The sequence below is a fragment of the Pelodiscus sinensis genome, chromosome 13, assembly GCF_052426305.1.
Source record: "Pelodiscus sinensis isolate ZL-2025 chromosome 13, ASM5242630v1, whole genome shotgun sequence".
Lineage (NCBI taxonomy): Eukaryota > Metazoa > Chordata > Testudines > Trionychidae > Pelodiscus > Pelodiscus sinensis.
Window position 1 is genome coordinate 22,973,305 of NC_143064.1, and position 21,115 is coordinate 22,994,419.

At 42.1% G+C, this 21,115-nt stretch overlaps 2 protein-coding genes across 4 annotated transcripts in view; one reads left to right on the top strand and one right to left on the bottom strand.

The window, feature by feature from the left end:
- Positions 1–21,115, bottom strand: part of ATP7A (ATPase copper transporting alpha) — a 65,482-nt gene that overhangs the window by 17,300 nt on the left and 27,067 nt on the right. For all 3 annotated transcript variants that reach the window (XM_075940899.2, XM_075940900.2, XM_089781855.1), the window contains exons 2-6: positions 19,963–20,103; positions 6,756–7,227; positions 5,162–5,899; positions 4,062–4,283; positions 1,705–1,865 (exon numbers count right to left, since the gene is read on the bottom strand). In XM_075940899.2, coding sequence (XP_075797014.2) covers positions 1,705–1,865; positions 4,062–4,283; positions 5,162–5,899; positions 6,756–7,227; positions 19,963–20,082 — 1,713 coding nt within the window. In that variant the 5' untranslated portion in view covers positions 20,083–20,103. The remainder of the gene's footprint in view (positions 1–1,704; positions 1,866–4,061; positions 4,284–5,161; positions 5,900–6,755; positions 7,228–19,962; positions 20,104–21,115) is intronic.
- LOC149523645 (uncharacterized) lies at positions 12,215–13,495 on the top strand. The gene is given in 2 exon segments (XM_089781854.1): positions 12,215–13,346; positions 13,349–13,495. Coding segments are annotated over 2 exon segments (1,176 nt in total). The 3' UTR covers positions 13,393–13,495.

The window sequence follows — 21,115 nt, forward strand, 5'->3', positions numbered from 1 at the left end:
GTTCAGCTATTTTGTTGATGGACAGTCACACTTTTTATCTCAGACTTAGCATGACGACATCATTCTCAAGTGTTGTTCTAGAGGTGCTCACATGCATGCTTTATCCTTAAGCTCTGGAAGAAAACATTTACAAGTAACAAAGCTGGAATTGACACTGCAGATGACATAGGCTACGTCTAGACTACATGCCTCTGTAGCCTCATCTACATGCCTCTGGCGACCAGGCATAGGAAAATTAAGCGGCGATTTAAATAATCGCCGCTTCATTTAAATTTACATGGCTGCCGCGCTGAGCCGATCAGCTGTTTGTCGGCTCAGCGCGGTAGTCTGGACGCGCGGGTGTCGACATCAAAGGCATTTGTCGACCACCCAAGTAAACCTCATTCCAGGAATTTAAATCGCCACTTCATTTTCCTATGTCTGGTAGCCTAATCTACATGCCTCTGGCGACAGAGGCATGTAGTCTAGACGTACCCATACTCTGCAGGAATATGCAACATAGGGAAGAGGCAACAAGAAAAGAAGGCTGGTCTACTGGTTGAAGTTCTAGACTGGGATTCAAGAACCATGGGCTCAGTTCCCTGGTTCTTCCTGTGTAACTTTGGGAAAGTGTTTTAACCAGGGGTAACTTTACTTCTGTATATCACAGGACTATTGTTAGAATTAAGAGTTGTGAGACATTCTAGTGACATTAAAACAGAGAAACCTATTCAAAACCATGTTTGGTGTTGCTATTCTTAGATCTCCCTGTAAATCCCCTATAAACATCAAAGAACTATAAGAACTCTTGCCATTTTTTAAATAATGTATTTTTTAAACTCTATATTATGTACATGTGCTTTATCAGAATCTTGATTGTATCTTGTAATTATCAATAGAAAAGCTTACAATGTCCTCTTAAATACCGATTTTATCCAACAAAAGCAGCCAAATGTAGTTACACTTTAACAAATACAGATTGGACCTCACTGGTCTGGCACCCTTGGGACCTGATGGGTCCTGGATGAGAGATTTTGCCAGACCAGGGGAGGTCATTTCTGGACCCCCTGATTCCGCCCCTCTTCCCCAGCCCGCTGGCCTCCTGGCCATCTCCTCACCTCCTGCTGACCCCACTGCCCTGCCAACCCCACTGGGCAGCCATTGCTGCCCTGACTCTGGGAACTTCAGGGCAGCCATGCGTGCTGCGCTGTGCATCTGGGTCCCTCCGGGCAGCCACGCATGCTACGCTGGGGATCTGGGTCCTGCTGGGTAGCTGAATATGCTGTGCTGTGGCCGTGGGTCCCCCTAGGCAGCTGTGTGTGCCACACTGGGGCTCTGGGACCCACCAGATAGCTGTGTGCTGCAAATCCCTGCCCCACCAAGCTACTGTAACTCCCAGCCCCACTAGGCAGCCACACGCATGTCCCCCAACACAACTGGGAAGACCTGCTGCAATGCACTGATGGCAAGCTCACTGTGTGCAGCCCACAGCTCTGCCAGCCCTACAGGGATCCTTGACATTCGCCCTCAACCAGGACTCTCTATCGGAGCATGGATGTTGCCAGACCAGAGAATCCTGGGTAAGAGAGTTTCAACCTGTACCTATTTTCTTTAAACCACACAATCCTCTGTATGGAAAGTTTTCTAGGAAATATAATCATTACACATGCATGTTAAACAGTTATAAATGATTGATATGGTTATTTATTAAAATAATCTACTTACAACAAGTTCTAAAATTCCATCTCCATCATAGTTTTCCATGACAGAAGCTCCAAATCCCATTTCACGGATTAGATCCGCGATGACTGCTGGCTCTATGATAGCAGGGTTATACCTCACTTCTGCCTTCCCTGCCATTAGAGCAACAAGCACAGAATGTATTCCTAGAAACAGACAACCAGGAAGTAGTGTTAATTAAACATTGTATTAGAACAATGTGCAAACATTTATTTTAGTAAAAATACTGTAACCTCTATCACCATATAGCGGGAGGCTAGCAATTCCACAATTTTAGTGAATGTAGGTAACAGGTAGCCTGGGCATACTGTATGGGCACTTTCAAAACAAACAATAGAATGTAGGCTCTGAGGTAACGTGTACTGGAAGAGTCTGATGGTAGGTCTACACTATGGGGGAGAGAAATCCAAGTTACACAACTTCAGCGATGTGACATCGACTTACTTAGCTCTACTTATTACATGTCTTTCCTGTGGTACGTGAACAAGAAACACTCTACCTTGTGCTTCTCATTGAGGTGGAATACCAGAGTCAACAGGAGAGCAATTGGCAATTGATTTATAGTGTCTATACTAGACTTGATAAATTGACCCTCACTGAATCAATCCCAGCCCTGTCACTCCAGCCAGTAGTGAAGACAAGCCCTATGACTAGAGGTAAAGGAATTTGAGAGAAACTAAGGGAAACTGCATAGTTGGGGTAGTTAGCTAACGCTGAAAATCTGGAAGGAATTTTAAGTGTGTTGAACAAAGTGCTTCTTCAGTTGGTTAATATTACTTCTTCAGTTGGTTAATTTAAAAAACAGTTCAATTTATGATAAATTAAAGAGCTCTAAAATATTCTCAATTTTTTTTCAAAAATTGTTTTTAAGAAATTTAAGAAACACAGTTTGAAAAGGTTTTCATGCTCTCCAATATTTGTACAGGCAGTCCCCGAGTTACGCGGATCTGATTTATGTCGGATCCGCAGTTACGAACGGGGTCCTCTCCCTGGTCTCCAGCAGACCAGGGAGAGGAAGCAAAGCGGCGGAACACACGGGCAGCGGACAGCCCAGACGCGTCTGGGCTGTCCGCTGCCCGCGTGCTCCGGGGCTTTGCTACTTTTTTCGAAAAAAAACCTTGAGTCTGGACACAGCCCATGTATTTGTCTGCACAGTAGGGAGAATTAGCTAACACTGAAAATCTGGAAAGAATTTTAAGTGTGTTGAACAAAGTGCAATTGTCTAACTTCTAAGAGAGAAATAACAGAGAGAAAACAAATCTAAAACATTAACAGAAAAATGAATGCCATGTTAAAAAGAATTACTTGGCCTGTTAAAAAGCTGTAACAATTCATTTTGTACTGACCAGAGCTTTTAAGGACTTAAGATCCACTGTGTATATCATTAACAACTGCTTTGTGCTCGAAGTGCAGGAGACTCCCTGTATTGTACATTGCCAATGTGTTACACACACTGAATGCTAATTAACAACATACTGTGGGACAGGCAAACAGACGTATGTACCTAGAAGTATGGGAACAGAGTTTTATATAAGCTGCAGTTACAGTGCATAGGGGAGTGATGTACTGACGAAATGAGAAGCTTAAACTTTGTTACCTTGTCTACTCTTCCTTATGCTTTGGGACTACAGCTTATAAAACTTTGTTTTCATCTCCCTAAAAATCAAAGTTGATTTTACAATGTGTTTAATCCTCTGAGTGCTAGAATTCCACTCCCGACAAGGCAGTTTAGGCTACTATCTATCAAGAGTGGCAATGGTGCAATGCAATAATTAGTGTGCCCACACTATACTCCGTAAAAGAACAGTCTGTAGGACAGGCCTACTCAACACACAGCCTGCATGCGGCCCACGGTCCATTTGTTTACGGCCCATGGTGCTGTTTGGGTTTACATGGGGCTCTACACACGGCCCGCGGGTGGGATCCTTTGAATGTGGCCTCCACTGGGAACACACTCCACAACAGTGAGGCGTCTCCCAAGTGGGGTGAGCACTGAAAGATACAAGCAGATGGGCTGGCTGGAACAGATGGGTACAGGGTGTCGGTGTTTCTAGCTCCAAGGGAGGAAGTACCAGAAGCACTGTGTGAAAGAAGCTATTTGCATAGATATTTGCATGTATATGCAACCACACTTGAATTGCGGCCTTTGACATGTGCTGAGAGTTTCATTGTGGCTTCCAATGTTGAGTAGCCCAGATGTAGGATGTACACTATAAGCAATCAAAATTCCACAGTGGGTGTTTCTCTCTGTAACCTCACATTAAAATTCCACTACAAAGGCTGTAAAGACATCTTCAGAACACATTTAAAAGTTTAACAGGTTTCACTGAAATATCTCTCACCATCTTCTCTCCTCAAATTTCTCTCAATATTTGCCACGCAGGAAGCACAAGTCATGCCAGTGACCTGGATGTAACACTTCGATGGAGTCTTTGCTTCTTGTTTATCATCATGGACTGGTGACCCTTTGGAGTGTGACGCTGTTTTGTATAGCATATTATCCTGAGAGTCTAACAACACGTCCAGTGAAGGCTGAGTTATTAATACCAATGGTTCTGTTTTTGCTGAGGGTGAGGAGGGTGGAGAAAACATCACAAATCATGAATTTACTAACAACTCATGAAAAGAGTTATAATCTGGAAACAACATAACATTAGGGATGTAAACTCCCATTTAAAAAGTTAACCAGTAGGTTTAACCAGTTGACTGGGATCCCACGGCAGAGGACAGCTCCAGCCCAGCTGGGCATACCATGTCATGCCACAGGCAGGAGGGGGAACTGCTCCAGCCCGGCCTGTCACATCACACCACAGGCAAGGAGGTCTGCTCCAGTTAACCCTTTGCCTCCTACATAACTTGAGTGCATATTATTGTAGTATTCCTGACTGAGAACAGAATTTGCTCTTACCCTGTCAGACAGATGCATGAATGTGCTCTGTGGGTGCTAAATCAAATAACTCTTTAAAGCCTACCTCTGCTCTGATGCTTTGAGATCACTTCCATTAGGTACTGATTATGCAACAGATAAACTGTGATTTCTATTTTTCTTCTCAACCCTCTTCATTTTGTTACTTTTTTTACTCACTCTTGCCCACCATATTTAGCATTCCATCCTTCTGTTGTAACCTGTCTGTTTTGCTGATGGTGAGCTTTCTGGGGCAGAGAATGACTCCTGGTTATATGCCTGAATGGTACTCAACCTGATCTATATTAGGAAATTAGGTCAGTATAACTACATCACTCAAGGGTGTGAAAAATTTACCTTCTTGAGTGATGTCGCTAACATGACCTGATTCTTGGTGTAAAAGTGCTAAATTGACCTCATTCAGCAAGCTGAATCTGGATCCCTAATTCTGTCAATTTAATTCAAGACACTATGACATGTTAAATGGAAGTGAATTAGTCATACAAACACAATACAAAAATTGTAGCTTGGCATTACCTGATAAAGAAGCATCAAATCCCATATCCTCTATTGCAGATCTTAAGTCTTCTGGACAAGTTAGGAGAGGGTCATATTTTATAGTCCCATTATGATTCACAAGAGACACACATATTGATTTCACACCTGGCTTTTGGGAAATTACTCCCTCAATTGATTGCACACAAGAATTACAAGTCATTCCCTCAATATTTACCACAGTAACTTGAATAATGGACTGGTTGGTGCTGTTTAAAGCTCTCTGAGAAGACTTTACTGGAGATATCTGTGCATTGAAAAGCTCTACATTTTCATACTCATCAGGAAGACTGACTTTAAATGTCTCTGGTGATACTGCCTCTATGGCTCCTCTAAGCGCATCTATGCTGATCAAGTCTGAGTCATACTTTACAGTAGCTGTTTTCTTCTCTAAAGAAACTACTATGCTTGCTACAGATGGGAGTGCTGATATGTGGCTCTGAATATTTAAGACACATGAATTGCAGTGCATGCCGTCGACTCTAAAAACAACAGCCTTTAAGCTGTTAGTATGTTTTGGACTTGTCTGATGCATTCCCTCTGAACCTTTGGTTTGGGTGTTCTTTAAACGCTCCAGATCAATAACACCCAGAGAGAGGGGTCTGGGCTGTTTTTTGATAAATGCTGTGAAACCTGCCGCTTCAATTTGGTTTTTGATTTCTTCTGCTGTAATCATATGAGGCTGATGCACAACAACAGCTTCCTGATTGTCCAGGGAGACTAAAAATTAAACAGAAAAAAACTATTAGTGTCTTTGCTGCCATCCCCTCCTCATAATATTCCATTTAAATATCACTGACCATAGAAAGTCCTATGAGCACCGGATCAGGTCAATGGAGTAAAATTTTCAAAGTGTTTTACACTCACTGGGATGGAGTTAGGCTCTTTAGAACATAAATAATTGAAAAAGGAACTTAGGTACTTTTTAAAGAACTGTACCCAGTTTTTGAAAACTGTTTTTCTGCCTCCGGTGCCTAAGATTGCAACAGATATAACCATCTGTTGCCCATTTTTTGACCTTTTCCTAGAAGGTTCATGCCTCGCCCACAAGCATGTTAGCTATTTCTTGTATTAACATTAAAAACCCCTCTTCTATTGTAGACCCAAGTCATTTTCTTTATGTAATAGACAAATAGGGGTTTCTGCCATCTCCATTTATGACACTACCTTACATACACCATTATTGGTTATTTAAAGTTAGATGAATAAGAAGCCATTAAACGTAATTAGAGCTATGAAAAAAAATAGGAACACTAATACCACCAACCCAATTAAAATGTAAGGCATTCGTGCAAGGCCAATAAGCTGGACTATTTTCTTATGTCTCTAGGCCTGGAAGACTCTTGAGCAGAAATGATGCACTGTATCATATGGTTTGTAAAGTAGGCAAGTGTTTATTCACTGGAGAAGAAAAAGAAACTAGAATGCTCCCGTTAAAATCTAATATCAAATCAAACTCATTTTCACTTGTGTTCCAAAACATGGAACTGGAACACAGATGAACTGTCCCTCTGAACCAGTTTGTTTCAGCATTGTTAATTAACAATCTAGATGTAAAATTAAACTGAAGTGTTACCTTTAATTCGCAGTACCCCTTTCAGTTTGCCAATCTTTCCTTCAATGGTGCTGGTGCAAGAATGGCAGGTCATCCCCACTACCTTTAACCTTAATACAACATCACATGTTTCACTAGTCCCAGATGTCTTCTCTGGAACTGCAGTATTCAAATCTAAGACCGGCATCATTTGAATAATCTGGTTGCCATTTATAATGGAAGAAATGAATGTCACAACTGCAGTCTTTTGGTCAGAGGAAATTTTAACATCCAAGATGCCTTTGATCTTTAGTAGGGTGTTACAGATCTGTTCACATGTTACAGGTGACTGAGCAGGAATGGTTAGAAAAGTAGTGTCAGGTAAGACAGGTTGTGGGTCGGAATCAGCCAAGGTAGCATCAAATCCCATGTCATCTATAACTTCCTGAAGGGACTCTGGATTCTGGAGTTTAGGGTCATAGATAATGGTTGCATTTTTTTGCTCTAGCGAAACCTTGAAAAGGAAAAAAAAAACATTAGCCAAATGCAATATTAAAAGATAGAAGCTAATATAGCCCACTAGTTTAATCTCAAATAGCTTTTAGCATGAAATTAAAGTATTAAAGTTATCTTAAATTTGGTTAAGGAAATACATGTGTGGTGTTAATCAGGACCTTTCTTTACAAGTAGAAGGCTGGCCTTGAAAATAATAAGACCAGAAAGAATAAAATAAGGAAATAGATGTCCAGTTCAAAGAATGACTAATGAGATAATGGAAAGTTTCTTTAAAAAAATGCCTCTCATTGATAAGGGTGACGGCAAATGGTTTTAAACATAACAAAAAGAATCAGTCTTAAAATGAGACAACATGGCCTTCCCAAACACATAGCAGTATTACAGTTCATGTGAACTCAGGAGCAATGGAAAACCTGATTCATAAGGAGGAGGGAAAGATACAGGGAGGAACGGCCTTGTAAATCTTATCCAAGTCAAGACTGGAAATAAAGTTGAATAGTCTCAAATTGCTGTTTACCTTAATCAGTAATTAGCAATGGCATCACTTATTTGCTGAAGAGTATTAAAAACTAAGCTCTTAAAAGGTTCATTGCTAATACCTGCCTAACCAGGCTGGAGGTGACCAATATGTAGAGCCTTATCAAATTCACAATTCATTTTGCTCATAGGCTTTTTAAAATAGTAAATTTAATTATTTCAGCTATAGAAATATGAAATTTCACAGTGTAGTAACTGAAGGCAGCAGCAGAGAAACAAGGGTGGCATGTGGTGTGTTACTTACTACCGCTGCTGTTGGGTGCTACCTTCAGAGCTGGGTATCTGGTAAACAGTCGCTGCTCAGGTCTGAATGCAGTGCAGAAATAATGCTGGCAATACAACCCCACCCTCCCAAAATACCCTAATGATCCCCCTGCAACTCCCTTTAGGTCAGGATCACCAATTTGAGAACTCTGGTCCTCCTCCCACCCCCCAAAATCAGTCTACTCTAGAGTAAAGGCACAGAAAAGACCAGATTTCACGGTTCACAATGTGTTTTTCCACGGCCATGAATTTGGTAGGGCCCTACTAATATGGTTCTACACACCAGAGATGATCAATGCCTGCCAATAATGAGGTGGCAGAGTGAGGGAAGATAACTAAGCTTTAGCAGTGTTATTGAACATGCTCAGTCCCAGCTAAGCAGTAAAACGGAGGGGCGGGGGGAGGGAGGGACTCATACCACATACCCCTCACAAGATGCTTCTGCTTAGCACCCATTGGGCATAGCCCATCGAAGTATCTTGATCAAATCGTTAAACGTTTTGTTATTGTTTGTATGTAATAAATTGCTTAGTATTTAGACAGTTTAGGCATGTTTAGAGCAATTGTATAAATATCATTTGGGCTTTTAATTTAATTTTAAAAAAAGTATGGTTAAATTAGTGTTTGTTAGTTTCCCATTCTAATTTCAAATATTAATTACAACATCTACTTTAGTGACACTTCTCTACTGTCATTTGCCCTTTAGTGCTCACTTTGAAGGGGGTTTGAGCCTGTCTCTATGAAAACCATTACCGGTACTTAACTTATGTTCACTTGTGTTACAACTACTTGGTTGGATGCGAGAGGTTCTAACACAGAAGCAGTCAAGGGTGGCCCGTGAGCCTAGGCAAAGTAGGCAGTTGCCTAGGGTGCCACCGGCCCGGGCGCCTGATGATGACGACACAGGGCGCCCCATGATTACGTCATGGCCATTGATGGCTGTGCAGGTGGGGGCGCTGATCGTGCCTTCCACCTGGGGCGCCAGCTGCCACAGCCGGCCTCAGGCTGCTCCTAGAAGCAGTCTGCCCATTTCAGAAACTTAAGCTCTGTTATCCTGTATACACTTCTCTCAGAGCAAAATTATTACCTTGTCTCAATATTTTTTATATTAAAACCCTGAGATCTGCTGAACTGGATTAGTCATCGAAGACAAACGTATCAGATTTATTCTTAAAAAGCAGAACTACACAAAGGAGGGTAGTGAAGCACTGGAATGGGTTACCTAGGCAAGTAGTGGAGTCTCCATCCCCTTTGGTATATATGGTTGTGACTATTTTCTTCCACTATTTGATCTGAGGAAGTGGGTCTGGCCCACGAAAGCTCATCATCTAATAAACCATCTTGTTAGTCTTTAAAGTGCTACATTGTCCTGCATTTTGCTTCATCCATCCCTAGAGGTGTTTAAGTCTCGGCTTGACAAAGCCCTGGCCGTGTTTATTTAGTTGGGATTGGTCCTGCCTAGAGCAGGGGGCTGGACTTGATGACCTTCTGAGGTCTCTTCCAGCTCTATGGTTCTATGATTCTTATCTGTCACACAATGATGCAGTTATGGATTACAGGAGTGTGGGAAAAACAAGGAAGGAAAGGGTATGGAAGGAGGGCTTTGCTCTGTAACATTCTCAGGCATCTGTGGAATCTATGAATGCAGCTCTCTGCTCAAATGGAGCCTTCCATATTATCTGATCAGCATGTTGTGGAAGGCTCCATATACAGATTTGATTACAGATCAGCCTATTTTAGAAGTCGGGATGGATTATTCAGAGAAAAACTGTGGAGGGGGAGGGGGGAATGAGGGTATGGGCAAATGGCTGAAAAAAGTCTGCAAAAGCCAGACCATTATTATTTAAAATGTATGTTAAAGTAATGCTTATATACCTTAGCTTGGTGAGTACCTCATTATTAAGGCTAAGATTTTGCAATAAATATTTTTAGTAACAATTATGGACAGGTCCCAGGCAATAAAGAAAAATTCAAGGAAGCCAGACAGGGCCAGCCCAAGGGTTTTTAGCGCCCTAGGCAAACTATGACTTTGGCATACACACATGCAACATTCAATATACAAAAAAAATGAAAAGTCTAGAATGAAATTTTACCTTTATTTACTTGGCATTCACCATGAACAACATAAAAATAAAAAGAATGTGATTTTTTTTCTGTTTTTCATTAATGCGAACACATTTATACGATAGGGTACAATCGCTGACACTTTAACGCTTTAACTATTTTGAGTTGCACACAGTCTCTCTGATTAGTGCTATAAAAAGTTGTATTTCAAGTTGCAACTGTTTTCCTCCCAAATGAACTGATTTTGGGAAACTATAAAAATCTTTATTCCTTGATACAAAATAGAGTCTGTTTTTGAGTTGTAACCCTTTTGCACTGTGTTAATTTTCTGAAAAATTGTATGCAACTATTTCAATTAAAATAGAGCTCAATTATAGTAAAGAAGAATACTATTTATGTTAAACTAAAAGATAAATTAATCAAAATGATTAATAAGAATGATAAAATGTGGAGTAAATAGCGTGTGGAAAGAGAAAAATCATGAATTTGCAATGCCATGGGACAATAGAGCATGTAACTCTCTACTTATTGAAACCTCTTCTGGTGCGTTACTGAGCATATAATGACATCATAGTAACATACATACACACACATACATAAAATAAATGTTAGTTTCTTTTATCATTTCAGTGTTCACTTAAAACTACTTAAAAGAATAAACAGAATTTACTATTACCTATGACCGGGTGTAGCAACCTTGCACTGGGCTGGAAGCAGTCATCCAGGGCTATATGGCTGAGAGAGCCCCACCCCTACAGCCCTGCTGGAAGGAGCTTCTGCCATAGCTCAGGAGGAGGAAGTGGAGGAGAAGCAGACAGATGCCACAGCAGAGGACAGCCAGCAGAGACTGGATGGGGAAGCGACCAGCTTGGAGGACGCAGGTGGGGAAGAGGCCGGCAATCCTGAACAGGGTAGGAAGTAGCTCAAGGTGGGGAATTGGAACTCCTCGGGAGCTCAACATGTTTTGGGCCGATTACCTGCTGAGCTAGTGGTGGGACACACCTACAACTGACAGGACCCTGGGCTGGCACCTGGTGGAGAGGGAGGGCCCAGGTCCCCTTACTCCCACTCCATTAACCCCCAAGGAGGGCATCACACTACTACTGGTTTGTGCCAGCAGGCCTTACTGCCCTGCAATAGGGAGCACTTGCTACTAACTTAGCCTTTGGGCCCTGATTGGGGGCTGCTACTGACTCAGTTTTTGGGGCCTACTGACTGGCTGACAGGTGCTGCTATTGATTAGAACTAAACTGGACTGTAGCCACTACAGTGTGGAGCACACCAGGCGGGGCCTGATTAGCTCAACACCCTGCCTCCAAGAGGGCCAGGCTTACCACCCTGTGACATTATCAAACACTTTTTCAATTAGTATGGAAAGGAATATATACGTTAAGTGGTATTTGTTAACATTAGCAGTCAGGTGTTCAAAAATCAGGGTTTTACTATTACTTTAACAGTAGCAGTCTACAATTTGGTTAAAACTAGGGATGTTAAAAAGTGGTTAACTAAGTAATCATGTAACAGCTGAGTATCTTAGGGTATGTCTACACTACCCGACTAGTTCGAACTAGCGGGGGTAATGTAGTCATTCGCAGTTGCAAATGAAGCCCGGGATTTGAATATCCCAGGCTTCATTTGCATGAAGCCGGCCGGCGCCATTTTTAAATGCCGGCTAGTTCGTACCCCGTGCCGCACAGCTACACGCGGCACAGGGTCCGAACTAGCCGGCATTTAAAAATGGCGCCGGCCAGCTTCATGCAAATGAAGCCCGGGAAATTCAAATCCCGGGCTTCATTTGCAACTGGGGATGACTACATTAGCCCGGCTAGTTCGAACTAGCGGGGTAGTGTAGACATACCCTTAGGGATTACACAGGTACATGCTGAGGGCTCTGCAGTATATAAAGCTTATGTTGCACAGCCTGCCGCACATCCAGCTCCCCAGAAGCAGGGCCAGAAACTAGCATGCGCTGGGAGCCCGCTTCTGGCTGCTGGCCCTACCCCCGGGAAGCCAGTTGAGCTGCAGGTTCTGCAATATAAGTTTTATACTGCGGAGCCCACAGCGCAAGGCAGCAGTCAGCTCCCGCCTGCTGAGCTGACAAAGGAGGTGCTGTTGTCATCATGGACTGGCCTGACTACCAAAAGGAAGCTGCTAGACAACTCTCCAATACCAAATTCTATAGGCCTCTTTCCTCAGGTCCCATTAAGGAATACGCTAAGAAACTGCACCATCTGCTCAGGACACTCCCTACACAAGCACAGGAACAAATTGACACACCCGTAGAGTCCCGACCAGGATTGTTCTATCTATTACCCAAGATCCACAAACCTGGAAATCCCGGATGCCCCATCATCTCGGGCATTGGCACTCTCACTGAAGGACTGTCTGGATATGTCGACTCTCTACTCAGACCCTACGCCACCAGCACTCCCACTTACCTCCGTGACACTACGGATTTCCTGAGAAAACTACAATGCATTGGTGATCTTCCAGAAAACACCATCCTAGCCACCATGGATGTAGAGGCTCTTTACACAAACATCCCACATGCAGATGAAGTACGAGCTGTCAGGAACAGTATCCCTGATGATGCCACAGCACAACTGGTGGCTGAACTCTGTGAATTTATCCTCACACACAACTATTTCAGATTTGGTGACAATATATACCTCCATACCAGCGGCACCGCTAGGGGCACCTGCATGGCCCCACAATACGCCAACATTTTTATGGCTGACCTGGAACAACGCTTCCTCGGCTCTTGTCCACTTATGCCCCTTCTCTTCCTACGCTACATCGATGACATCTTCATCATCTGGACCCATGGGAAGGAGACTCTGGAAGAATTTCACCACGATTTCAACAGGTTCCACCCCACCATCAACTTCAGCATGGACCAGTCTACACAGGAGGTCCATTTCCTGGACACCACGGTGCAAATAAGTGATGGTTACATCAACACCACCTTATACCGAAAGCCTACGGACCACTATACTTACCTGCATGCTTCCAGCTTCCATCCTGGACACACCACACGATCCATTGTTTACAGCCAAGCACTAAGTTACAACCACGTATGCTCCAACCCCTCAGACAGAGACCTACACCTACAAGATCTTCAACAAACATTCTGTAAACTACGATACCCACACGAGGAAATGAGGAGGCAGATTGACAGAGCCAGACATGTACCCAGAAGCCTCCTGCTACGGGACAAGCCCAAGAAAGAAACCAACAGAACACCACTGGCCATCACCTACAATCCTCAGCTAAAACCTCTCCAACGTATCGTCAGTGATCTACAACCCATCCTGGACAATGATCCCTCACTTTCACAGGCCGTGGGAGGCAGGCCAGTCCTTGCCCACAGACAACCCGCCAATCTGAAGCATATTCTCACCAGCAACTACACGCCGCACCATAATAACTCTAACTCAGGAACCAATCCATGCAACAAACCTCGGTGCCAACTCTGCCCACATATATACACCAGCAACACCATCACAGGACCTAACCAGATCAGCCATACTGTCACTGGTTCATTCTACTGCACATCTACTAACGTAACATATGCCATCATGTGCCAACAATGCCCCACTGCTATATACATCGGCCAAACTGGACAGTCCCTACGTAAAAGAATCAATGGACACAAATCAGATATTAGGAATGGCAACATACAAAAACCTGTAGGGGAACACTTCACTCTTCCTGGACACACAATTGCAGATCTAAAGGTAGCCATCCTGCAGCAAAAAAGCTTCAGGACCAGACTTCAAAGAGAAACTGCTGAGCTACAGTTCATCTTCAAGTTGACACAATCAACTCAGGATTAAACAAAGACTGTGAATGGCTCGCTAACTACGAAAGCAGCTTCTCCTCTCTTGGAATTCACACCTCCAGATCAGCTACTAGAAGTGGGCCTCCCTGATTGGATCCACCTCGTCATCTCCACCCTGATTCTGGCCTGCATATTTATACCCTACCTCTGGAAATGTCCACTACATGCATCTGACGAAGTGGGTCTTTGCCCACGAAAGCTTATGCTCCAACACTTCAGTTAGTCTATAAGGTGCCACAGGACTCCTCGCCGCTTTTGAAAGGTTACTGAGACAATATCATAATGTGCTAACTACAAATGTTAAAACAAACCAAGATTTGTTCACTTCTATTATATTTGCTTACTCAATTTGAAAAATGTAATAATTTACAATGCTCCTCTCATTTACAGTGCTCCAGAAACTCTGGAAGGACAGGGTAGGAGTCACTGAGCACGAGGTCCAGTTTTTCCTCCAAGAGTACTCCGGCCTGGGTGCACCCATGGGAATGCCAGATCAGAGATGTTGCTGAACTATGGAAGTCTGGACTATAGAGGTTGAACCTGTCTTCACATTATAACAAGCAAAAATACATAAGGCCTGCTTGCTAATATCTAACAATTACACAAAAATGTGGGATTATTTCTTACCACTAGGCCAAGAAATATTTATAGTCTAATTATTCTCCCTATCTTCTAATTCCTGATATTGACCTATAATTATTGAAAACAAGCTTATTCTATTAGAATTTGTACAGACTCCATAATTTCATATTTGTGAGAGTAACATTTCACCTTTGCTTGTATTGAAAATGTAGTTTCCTCTGCATGTCTCTTTCCCTAACATCAGCATTTAAGGGATGTTCCTCCTTTCATGCCTATTACTTAGGTATGTACAGGCAGTCCCCGGGTTACGTACAAGATAGGGACTGTAGGTTTGTTCTTAAGTTGAATTTGTATGTAAGTCGGAACTGGTACATATTGTAGGGGAAACTCTAGCCAAACATTTCTCCAGAGCTCAGTTTTATTCTCCCACACCTCACTTCCCTCAGTCCTTTATTCTCAAGCTGAGGTGTCTGCTGAGAAAAGCAGCTCCGCATCTCCCTGGTCTGCTTTGGGGGGGGGGGGGGGGCGCTAGCTTCGCGTCTCCCTGGTCTGCTGGGGGGAAGCAGCTAGTGCGGGGGTTGCCTCACCCCGTTTGTAAGTAGGGATCCGATGTAAGTCGGATCCATGTAACCCGGGGACTGCCTGTATTTAGCAGTAAACCTTGCCATAAAAATTACACATTTCTGGAAAAAATTAGCAGCTGCCCAGAGCGGTGCTGGACAAATTATTAGCACACTGTTTTCTTTTTAATTTTATCTGCTACATTTTGTAATGTCATGTTTAACTATCTATATTTTACAGATGTGTGTGCCTGTCTGAGCTGCTCTCTAAGTCTCTGTTCAAGAACTTCTCCTTATCGGTAATAGCTAGGACCACCAAATTTGGTAGGCAGCTTCCTCTTATCCTAACTTAAAGTAACGTCAGGGTTTGGTGGTGTCAGGAAAATGAGATGTGCACAGAATTTGATTGTTTTCCATAACATCGAAAGGGAGGGGACCGAGCAGAGAGACACTGTACTTACAATCACCACTGAGGGCAGGGAGCATAGGAGACAGCTATACTGCAGATTGACCACTGGGGGCATTCACAGTACCAAGGGAGTGGCCATCTGGGTACAGGGCTCACCATCTTGCCTGCCACCAGCCCAGATAAGTGGCCTCCCACCCATAAGCCACTACCCTCAGGTCCTTGGCCCCGGGCAATGCGGGCTGTGCCTGAAGAGCACCAAAGGGAAACCTGTGTGCCTCACCTCCCCTTCTCCCCCCCCCCCCCACAATGTGTGGTAAATCTTCTAGTTGAGGTCATAATTTAAAATGAAAAGAGGAAGTTTGCATAAACAGTTTATTGAGGAAACTGTTATCTGTGTAGGAAACCTTCAGTTCCTCATATGGTTTTTAATTCCTCTATGGAATAGGCCTCTTTTTGTTCTGCATTTTTACAATAACTAGTACTATGAGGCACTACTGTAATACAAATAAACAACAAATGTCATAATATACTCAAAGACGATTTTGAGTGGGGACAGACTGAAAACTGAAATGATAGTACAAAAATTCTTTTTGTTTACTTACTGCCCAGAGTTGTATGTCAACTATTAGAGCAACATACAATAGAAGAAACAAGCAACTTTGTTGCATCCTACTTGTATTCCAAGCAAGTCCGTGCGTTCTGAATAGAACTGGTTACAAGGACAATCTAACTGAAAAGATACATGTATGGAAAAACATTTTTATAAGGGGTTTTCCTATTTATCTAGTACCACTGCAATATGGTACCTGCTGCAATATGACAGAAACTCCGCCAAGTAAACAAGCTCTCTATCCAAAGAGCTTGCAATCCAAAGACATGAATGAATACTATGCAGAACAGTAAATCATTATAGCTGGAATGCTTCACAGAACAGGTGGGTTTTCAGAACACTGTGAATGAGAAGACAGATAAAAAGGAATGGTTATGAGAAGTTTAGGTGGAGCACAGGGATGAAGAAGGCTGTAAGGGAGAAATGGTGGCTGTTGCAGACAGAGTTCTGAAAGTCAGGAGAAGTTTCAATTCTAGGAGGAAAAGTCAAATAGTCAAGAAGAGATGGGTTATTTATTAAAGAAATGGACAGAGCAGAATGTGTTATCAGAAGCAACATTTGAGATAAGAGAGAAGATTCAGTCCTCTGAAGAGGGATACCACCGAGGGCTAGCACCAAATAGGGATAGAGAGGATCAAATTCTACTGAAGGAGACAGCTTTATAATTCAACATGAGAACCATTTAAAAAAAAGGGGAGGAGGATCCTTTTTTTTTAAGTTTAGGAAGTCTGTGAAACTGCAAATCTGGAATTAACCTTTCACATCATGTGGTAAAAATATCTCCAATTTAATTTGCTCCTAGTTGTCATGGAATCAAATATTATTATTTCAATTTCCAAAAGGGCAAACCAATACCAGCCATAGGCCCAACACATTATCTTCCAATTTTATCTTTTCCTTGGGCAAAATACAACTAGAAGACCATTGCTGTGATCAAATTACATCAGTGTAATCACTTTAATGACTACTTTTCTCCTTTTCTGTCATCAATTATGCAATTTGGCAGAATGAATAATAAGGACGCAGTAGTTTACTGTTTTTTTTTACAAATGGAGACAAAATAACCCAAATTAAAGATCTGTGTGGCTGCATTAGACATCCAATATATGTTTCCTTTGCTGACCTACCTGATAACCCTTAAACACAATACTGTACTGCCTTATTATTCAGAGATTACCCCTGAGCGAAAGGAAGAACCAATCTGTCCACTTAACTCAATGTTCTGTTTCTGTAACGTGGTATTAAGTATGATTTCTTGATTTTCATTATAAACCTCTTCCACTTAAACTTGTATTCACAACAATTTTTTTTGTGGCAAATATAGTTTGGCAAGAGCTGTATTAGAATATTTCTAACCCACTGTTTCAAAACAAAGTGGTTAATGCCTGTCTCTTGAACAACCATTTCACAGTGTACTTGCTACTAATAGGGTTATACAGAATGTTATTTTCAGGGAAGTCATGAATCATTCCTAGCATAGGCTTTTGTGTAAAATTTTTAGGAGTTTGGTAGAAAAATTTAAACCATAAAATGTTATATTTCAGAAGGTCAAGCCTTTCAATTTCAGTTTCCAAAAGGACAAATGTCCAAAGGCACCAAGGGAAAGATACTAAAATAGTATTTCTCATTCATTTCATTCTTCATTTTACTTCACTTGGTGGAGGTTTATTAATTGGTCTGATCTCATGTGTTCAATGTTACTATTAAAGTAGCATCTCCTTTGCTAAAAACAATTAACGATTGATTTTGCTAGTGAATGTTTTTTGTTACTAGAATCAATCAAGTTCAAATTCTGATAACTCACTATGCAGATCAAAAGTAGGATCTAGACTAGAGTAAATATAACTGATGTTCACAGATCTCTGTAGTCAGTATCAACTCTTAGATTAGGCAGAAGTAACTCGTACTAGCTGGGTGCATCATCTCTCTGGTAAAAAGCTGCCTATTACAACTAGTTATAGCCAAAAATAGGCTTCATTGTTCTGGTAAGCCCAATGTTTGTCTAGATCATATCTGTTAAGATGGAAATACTTTCCTACAGAAACCCAGGGCACACTGTATTATGCAGAATCATTTCCCTTCCATAGACTGTTAACCTCAATTTTCAGGGGAAAACTTCACCTATGCTTCAAGGAGTTAGGATTAAACAGCATACTGTTGCTGTAACTGGTAAAATTAAATATTCTTTCTGGCACCAAATAAGTCATAAGTCTAGAATCACTTTATTTGTTGACAAACATATTGTAAAATGGATGTATTGGTTAGAACAGAAGAGGTTAAAAATACTCTCCAATTACTTTTGTTTTAAGTTAGGTAGATTCTCTTCCCCCACGCCTGCCCGTCCGAATAGCCCAAGTAACAAGAGCTGGATTCCTTGTTTGAGCCATAGTGATAGAGATGTAGCCGTGTTAGTCTGGTGTAGCTGAAACAAAATACAGGACTATGTAGCACTTTAAAGACTAACAAGATGGTTTATTAGATGATGAGCTCTGAGGAAGTAGGTCTGGCCCACGAAAGCTCATCATCTAATAAACCATCTTGTTAGTCTTTAAAGTGCTACATAGTCCTGTATTTTGTTTGAGCCAGAAACTCTGAAGATTAAAGTCGTGTCAAATTCATATGAAGTTTTGATTAAAAGTAGATCCATTCCTTCTCCTAAAAGCTCAATTTCTTTTAAAAACTCTTTTGTATAGTAATAATTAACTTAGTAAGGAACAAAAGCAGCTACTTTTTTCCCTTCAAAGAGCACAAAGCGGCTAATACCATCTCTTAGTCCCATATAAACATAGTGGGAAAGAAAAGGAAATTCTGAAAACCTGGCAAGGCCACCAAAAATCTCCCCTTTCCTTAGCATTCCTCCCCCTCCCCATTCAAGTTCCACCGTGCAGTAACATTGCTTTTCCTGGTGAAAGGCACCATGATTAATTAGCTTGAGATTCCATGCCCAACACAACACACACCCTCCTTTCACAGGTGAGATAAGCTGCCTCACTGCCCTGGCCAGTATGAAAGAAAAGACCTAAAGAGGTTTAGGGTAAAACAGCCACAGGAAGGCAAAAATGTAGCCTACTGGATAGAACATTTAGGAATTTAGGAGAACTTAGGAAAGTCACTTCGCTTCAGTTTGTCCATCTGTAAAATGATAATAATGATGCTTATCTCCTTTGTAAAGGTGTTCTGAGATATCTAATGGAAAGTCTATGCAGGCGCTAAGTGTTATTACTACTATTATACTGAAGCAAAATGCAGGACAATGTAGCACTTTAAAGACTAACAAGATGGTTTATTAGATGATGAGCTTTCGTGGGCCAGACCCACTTCCTCAGATCAAATAGTGGAAGAAAGTAGTCACAACCATATATACCAAAGGATACAATTTAAAAAATTGTATATATGGTTGTGACTACTTTCTTCCACTATTTGATCTGAGGAAGTGGGTCTGGCCCACGAAAGCTCATCATCTAATAAACCATCTTGTTAGTCTTTAAAGTGCTACATTGTCCTGCATTTTGCTTCAACTACCCCAGACTAACACGGCTACATTTCTATCACTATTCTACTATTATACTAGAATTAAAAGTGCAACACCACCACTTTCCCTGTAGTTTGACTTCTAACAGCTCTCTTCTTTTTGACTTTACACTGTTTTCTCTCCTCTGTTTTCTATACATTACCATTGCTGAATTCAGTCAAGTATAAGGGAAAAGGTGCTTTAGAAAAAAATTATATGAACTGACATCAGTTGCTAGAAAAATGTATGTATTTTTAAGTCCTTTCCTCCTCTGCTGCATACTTCAGATCAATCTTTATCATGGCTTGCCCCATTAGAACAAAGTATCACATAGAAGATTGACAGAATTACTTACTTTGATATCATGAATTCCATTCATTTTCCCAATGTATTTTTCAATGGTTTCAACACAAGAATTGCATGTCATCCCCTCCACAGAGATTTCCACGGACCTTGCCTTCACTGATGGATCCATTCTGCTTCAGTCTTCACATTCCTATTAGTCAAAAGGAAATACTGAGACATTAATTAAAAAGAAAAATCAATCCAACCTCATATTTGCATTCAAACTAAAAAACAAGGTGACCTTCCTAACATATGATATTGTACTGGGCACATATAAATTAAATACAAGTAATAACTTGTTGGGGACAAGGAACTGCAGAAAACAGATAGCTAAAGGAAACCTTGAACCACTTAACATACATCCTTTCCCTTTGAATTATATATTACTAGAGGTTGAACCTCCCAAATCCAGAACTTTCAGGTCTCGCAACATCCATGATCCGGCAGGGTTAGATCATAAAGCCCGGGAGGCCAGGAGTGGAAGCCAGTCAGGAGAACACATGGGGCTGGGGAGCCCTGGCTGGAGAACCCCAGTGTCAGTGGGCTAGGAGAAGGAAGGTGGAAGCAGGCGCAAGCCCCACCAAACGCACAGCTTCTGGGGGAGTCGGCAGTGGCAGCCAGAAGCCTCGTATGGAGGAGAGGGATGGTGGGAACTGAAGCCAGCAGGCTGCTGGCTCCTGCTTCAACTCCACTCATGTGGGGCAGGGGCTGGCATCAGCAGCCCGCTTAATCGGTTAACCATTTAAAACTCAGGTTTAACAAGTTAACTATTGACCAGGATTTTGCAATCAATTTTTGGTTTTCAGCAAATAACACGCTCCCTAAGCCCCTGCTGTCCCTGAGCCCTCTTTCACCATTCCATCAGACAGGTCAGTTTTGAGGACTGTACTTCCATTCATACCAGCCAGAGAGTGCCATGGGGCCGCTGGAGTCCGTCATCCAGGTGCTGGTGGGCTGGATCCTAGCCAGCCTACCCGAACCTGCCAGCCGGACTCCCCGTGCTCCTCATGAGATGCGGCCTCCAATCCACACTTGGCCTGTGGGTTGCTAACTTATTCCGTATTTGGAGCAGTTTCTGGCTGTCACATGGGAGTGACTGTTACAATAAATAAAGCCTGTTACAAACACTGGAGCTGGGGTTCAAGAATCCCTATTCTGCAAGC